Here is a 5,813-nt window from a genome sequence, read left to right on the forward strand (position 1 = left end):
ACAGTCAAAATAGTGAGTGACACAGAAGACATGGCTGTTACAGTTAAATGTAGCACACAGTTAGTAACATGTTTGCATTTAAGATCAAACTATACAGTACATAAAACATCCAGGAATAAAATGCTGATGTATAAGGCTTTTTAAGTGACAATTGGTAATTCCAATACTCAGCACCTGCAAAACTTAAAATTTTGCATTAAACATTCAATACAATCTATGCATGTGCACAATATATGAGGATATCACCATTCAAAAAGCTTAACCAACCTTCCATTCCATTCCATGATAATAAAACTTCCTATAAGATATTCAAGTATAACATTATTTAAAAGCACCATCTTGTTTTTTTAATACATTTTTAGCAGTGACGTTCAAGTAATACCATTTCGAATTCCACCTTTGCAATAAAAGCATCCGGAATCTCACCATTTCATTCACCTCAATGTCACCATTCCCAAACTCATTCTGATTCACCAGTTATAGTAGTAAGCTATAGAAGGTAACACCCCTGTAACAGTAAGTTGTGCAAGATTTGCGCGCCGAGCCAAGCTCTTCCTTATGATCACACATTCTGGAACACTTCAAAGAGCGATGCTACACAGTGCATTCGGTAGAAGAGGTTCAGAGGCATGGCAAAGTTCAGCACCATGGTCCAAATGACGTAGCCGAACGTCTCCTGCTCCAATCCGTTATCGTACTGGGGCCGACAGCCAAACGCCGGTAGCAACCACAGCTGCAAAAGATGGAAGAGAGGAAGAGAAACAACGTGAGAAAGGGGAAGGATGAGGAGGCAAAAAGCACAGCGAGTGGAAACGATCTGGACTCCTGCTCTGGCTCTTTCACACACTCTGGCCTAAGAAAAGGAGGGAGTTTCCTGTCCCATATTAAAGACTGAAACAAAAGACATAACATCAACTCACTGCGCTGTTGCATAAGATCAGGAAAACAGCGATGTTCCTCAGAATCTGTTTCCTCCTGCTCTTTTTCTTAGGCCCCCTGGGGGCCGCTGAGGGAGGTGCTTCTGTAGATCTCTGCCGGCAGTACAAATATCCGTTCTCCTCGAGGTCGACGTCCTGGTTCATGAAGGCCCGATTAATGATGCCGTCGTAGGGCGGTGCCTGGGACGCAGCCGTCATGGTGAACACCCCGGACAGTGTCGCAGGGCCCTCCTCCTCCTCCTCCTCCTTGCGGTACAGCGACTCAATGATGAAGAGGTTCTGGACGTACTTCTCCAGGACCAGCAGCAGAGAGTAGGCCAGGTTGGGCCAGCGGTAGCTGGGAGAGCTGTGAGCCGCCACCGCCGCCACAATGCTGCACCAGGCCATGAGCCAGGTGCCCACCGAGGAGCCACACAGCAGCTCCTTGTCCAGCTGGCGGGAGGGGTTTTTCGAGGAGTCCAGTGGCAGGTTGTAGGTCCTGTAGATGAGCAGGCCCACCGTGCTGGCCATGCACATGCTCACCAGCATGCCGATGCCGTGGTAGTAGAACATTGATATGGCGGAGTTGCGGGTCTCCAGCGAGTCCTCCACCTGGATCAGGTAGGCCACCAGGACGCCGATGGTGCTGGCCAGGGCAACCAGGCCCAGGATGGGGCCCACCACCAACCCCGCAGTCCTGGCGACCGGCGCCTCCTTAGCATGGTGGTGGTGGTCGATGGTGCGGCCAATGTTCTTCCACATGACAAAGAGCATGGCGGAGACGATGATGTGGTACTCGATGTTGAAGGGGTACAGGTAGTAGAGACTGTTGGAGAACACGGAGCAGGCGTTGGTGGTACAGTTGCAGTATGGCTTGTGGTGATCTGCAAAATGAGAGAGCCAGGTGATTACTGAAGTAATATCCCATATTAGGATTAATATACATCACTGATCTTAACATAACACATGAATGGATGATGTCTACTTGCTGCTTTGCCAGAGGGCCCTGGTTCCCAGTACTGCAAGGGACAAGAGGCAGAGAAAGCCCTGGGGGATCATCTTAGATCCTTTCATTTAAGTGAACACCCTTCAGTCAGACTGTGTTCAGAGGGTCACAGTCACCTGGACTGGTAATGACTACAATATTTTTATTTGTGTGACTCTAGAGAGTCAATGGTCTACAAAATATATGAAATATGGGTGTGATCAATGACCTCCACCACTCTCCCTTTGAGGGTATTTTGGGCATTGTTGTTATTCTGAAACTGACGGAAAGCGAAGCCCCCACTTATACAAATAGTTACTGAGAATTCTGGGTTAAGTACATTGCCCAAGGTTACAATAGCAGTGTCTCCACAGGGAATTGAACCAGCAACCTTTCAGTTACAAGTCCTGCTCCTTACCACTATGCTACACTGCTGCCCCTATACATGTCCTTGCAAATACAAACACCCTAAAACTACAGAATCCTACTCTTCCTACTCCTGCAGATTCCTGCTCTTGCATGACTGAAATGCTGCCCTCTATGGGCAGTCTTGCCCACTTAACAGATAACATGTAAAAACTGTCACTCTGGATAACAGCGTCTGCTCCCTTTAATTAAAAGACACAGCGGAGCGGCCAGGCCCACAGCCGGATATGAGGAAAGGATAGAACCTCGCTGGCTGGCTGTATCAGTTACTGTAATTGCAGCACCCCTGGGAGCTCTGGCCACAAATCTGCTCAGGTAAATCCATTCGGGGTCGAAAGAGAAGGCGTCGCATGAAAAGAGAACTGTTCCACACAAACAAGAACTGTTAAGACCCCGCGCCCCCTACCCCATCGTCCAATACAGCCGTCCCTCAAGTGGGCTTCTGTTCTTTCGGTTTTAATTGCAAGCAATGCTCAACCACACGCCTTACCTTCAGTGTAGTTCACAAACCCCAGTGCAACGAGCCTTTTTTTGTGGCTCTCCAGGGAATGCGCCGATTCAGTCATGGCCCCATTGCACCACAAAAGCAGGTTGGTAAAGACAGCATGGATCACTCCAAACCTGCAAAAACCATGTCGACAAAACTTGTAAAAAATGTGACCTTAGGCAAGATCAGCGATTCACATGCCATTACCTTAAAAAGAAATGTTAATTCTAGAATACCATTGGAAAACATAAAGCACTGGCAATCTGTAATTAAAACTGGGAGACAATGACACTTTAGAAAAACCCAAATATGTGCATTTTAAGTGCAAATCTGGCATTATGTAATAAGTATGATATGGCTAAATAAATGACACTATAAGCTTTAAAATGGTAATACCTTTCAAACGTCTCAAATGTCTTGATCACGTCCTTGATATGAAACCAAAGGAAATGTACCTAAAAGAAGATCAATTTCATTAATCGAAACAGACATGTGCACATCCACCCCACCCAGTGAAGCACACATTTCTGAAAACCGTTCCGCAAGTATTAAACTGAATCAAAGTTATACTGAGTTGTCAGTCAGTTTTGGCAATAAAAAAAGATCGTTGCAGTAACAAGTGGCCTCGGGCCAAGGTGTGTCGAATTCAGACAAAGTAGTTATCTATATGGGGTTATAGATGTTGCAATACCGAAAAACGCCTTGTGTGTACCTAGTTACTTTAATTTTAAAAGAGGAGTAGAACGATTGCAGATGTCCTTACCTGTGATATTGTGTGAATCACGTGGACAACGGGGTAAACTCCCAGAACTGCCGACACGCACGCTCTGTAGCCCACATAATGCCCGATCTTAAAAGCATCCATAATCAGCGAAAGTAAAGCTAGAATTGTTAGCCCACCTGAAAGAAATATGTAGAATATATTAGGATGGCTATGGTTGTCATGATTATCCATTAATTCATACTTCTCTTCGTCCACTAAATGGCAAGTTCCTGTAATAATATGCACAATTCACATGGCTAATGAAATCCACAGTCTTCTTAATCATTTCATGTCTATGTTCTTAAAAGGAGATTTAGATTATACCGATTCATTGGTATTCAGTCTACATCTACACATTTATTAAAAGGCTACAGACTCAATGAGAATTCAAAAGCATGCCCAGGCTCCTAAAAACTAGTTAGGCCTGCACTGGAGTTTTGCGGAGGGTAGCAATATCGTGATCTTGCAGCGCTCGTTATTTTTCGCACCTTGTGAGTGATTCAACAGCAGAATGTGAGCATGTTTACCTTTAAGCCAACTGGTGCCAACGTGCGAATCCTTTTCGGTGCGACCGCCTTGCGCTTTTTTCTGCCTGGCCCTTCTCACGATGTACCACAGCATCCAGACCAGCTGCACAAGCATGATAGTCGTGATGAAGGACAAGAGGTGCTTTTCCTTGATGGAATGGCCGTGGTACGAGACGCCCAGCATCAACGCAATCCCGAAGAGCAGCAAATTGATCCCGTACTGGCCACTGATAATCTCCCCATTTTTCTTTGGGTAGTCCTGTGTCAGAAGGCCAACTCTCCATTTGCTCAATGTTTTATTGTCTTTCTCCTGATTGGAGGAATTGGAGGAACTATGACGGTATCTCTTCATAGACATAATGCCCAGACCGTTGTCCTGTTCCATGGCGCTGAGGTCCGTGATATTCAAGTCCTTCAAAGAGTCCTAGAAAGGAAACAAAATGGTCAGGGCAAGTTGTATTAAGCGTGTCTGCGAAACGCTAAAGACATGAATTGTTGCAGCATACACGAGTCTCAAAGAAACAAAAACGGGATACTACCTTCATGTTTGATGAATTCAGTCAGTGCCACTAGAAAAAAATGTTACAGTGAACTGAAATGACTTCAAATCCCCTCTTTTATAGCTCCTCGCTGAGTCATCAAAATTAAGCTGACCAGATACAATTTCAGTTGCCCACGGTCTCACCCCGTATCACGGGGCATTAGGTTTCTGTGTAATCGACGGATTAATAGCGGCAGCCATTCCTTTAATCTAAAAACAACTTTTTTGGGGAACAGAAGCAGTTGGTACCAAGTCGTTAAGTTCGTTTTCGGCTCCCCAGTCACAAAGTCATACATGAACGGCCATGTAAAATTCCCCGTCTTTGACAAGTAAATTTGGAGAGTAGCCCCTTAATCAACCCTTGACCTATTCGCAAGGCAATGTTACTAGCCACGCGCACATGACCCACAGCGTCGCTTTGCCCTTTATGTAAGGGAGAGATTACATTCCTGAAGGTCGCCGCGCCTTTTTGCCGAAGCACGCCCCTTATCCCCAAAATCTTGCAATCTGATTGATGTGCGTGATAGTTTCCGATTAGATAGTCATCTCGTTATCCAACCGGACTAGCTTTTCAAAGGCGTAGCTGCAATTAATGGACTTTATAAAAAGCTCCTTAAAGCTACATGATTGATTAGCCTACTTCACTGACTTGGAGGGGATTAAAAGCCATCAAACCTCATTTGAGTGCATAAATGTTTCCTTCAATTTCTCCTGAATTAACACTTCATATATAAACGAACAGTTGAAAGAAAAAACAGATTATGTGCAGATTAGCATTAGATTGTATGTAAAGGGTTATCCATCTATACTAAACTCTTTAGATGTAACGTTTATTGATTGACCTTTGATCCATTTACTAATGGAAAGACTACGCCAATGCAGTTCATCCAAAAAGAGACAACTTTGCCAACATCTTCCATTTTACCAAAGTAATTTTCAACCCCATTCAAAAGGCGATGTTAGGATTGCATAGTGCTGGAAATACGAGTCGTGTTTTTCAAGTGTGACCACACCAAAGGTGTAAAGTTTTAAGCCCTGGTTCTAGGTACTAAAATTCAATCTGGTAAATAAATTAAGCAAGTAGAAACTAAAATACTGTAGAGAATATTCAACATTCCATCTCCTCCAATTGTGTTTTCAAGGTGACAATCTCACCATCGGGCAGAT

General features: G+C 44.5%; 1 protein-coding gene across 1 annotated transcript; it reads right to left on the bottom strand.

Annotated features, from left to right (window-relative positions):
* Window positions 1-562: 562 nt before the first annotated feature.
* Window positions 563-4,490, bottom strand: LOC118792892 (proton channel OTOP1-like). The gene is made up of 6 exons (XM_036550728.1): window positions 4,106-4,490; window positions 3,579-3,715; window positions 3,212-3,270; window positions 2,819-2,949; window positions 921-1,801; window positions 563-733 (listed from the first exon to the last, which is right to left on the bottom strand). Exons 1-6 carry the CDS (start codon window positions 4,488-4,490, stop codon window positions 563-565), a joined length of 1,764 nt encoding a protein of 587 aa, XP_036406621.1.
* Window positions 4,491-5,813: the final 1,323 nt, after the last annotated feature.

Source organism: Megalops cyprinoides, chromosome 18 (assembly GCF_013368585.1).
Source record: "Megalops cyprinoides isolate fMegCyp1 chromosome 18, fMegCyp1.pri, whole genome shotgun sequence".
In the NCBI taxonomy this organism is placed as follows: domain Eukaryota; kingdom Metazoa; phylum Chordata; class Actinopteri; order Elopiformes; family Megalopidae; genus Megalops; species Megalops cyprinoides.

What these genes read in the sequence shown, in the direction of transcription:
- LOC118792892 (XM_036550728.1), bottom strand. Translation starts at nt 4,490, where the DNA reads ATGGAACAGGACAACGGTCTGGGCATTATGTCTATGAAGAGATACCGT. An exon ending in GTTTGTGAACTACACTGAAG is followed by an intron (nt 1,802 to 2,818) that starts GTAAGGCGTGTG and finishes CTCATTTTGCAG; the next exon opens with ATCACCACAAGCCATACTGC. An exon ending in TGATCTTATGCAACAGCGCA is followed by an intron (nt 734 to 920) that starts GTGAGTTGATGT and finishes CATCTTTTGCAG; the next exon opens with CTGTGGTTGCTACCGGCGTT.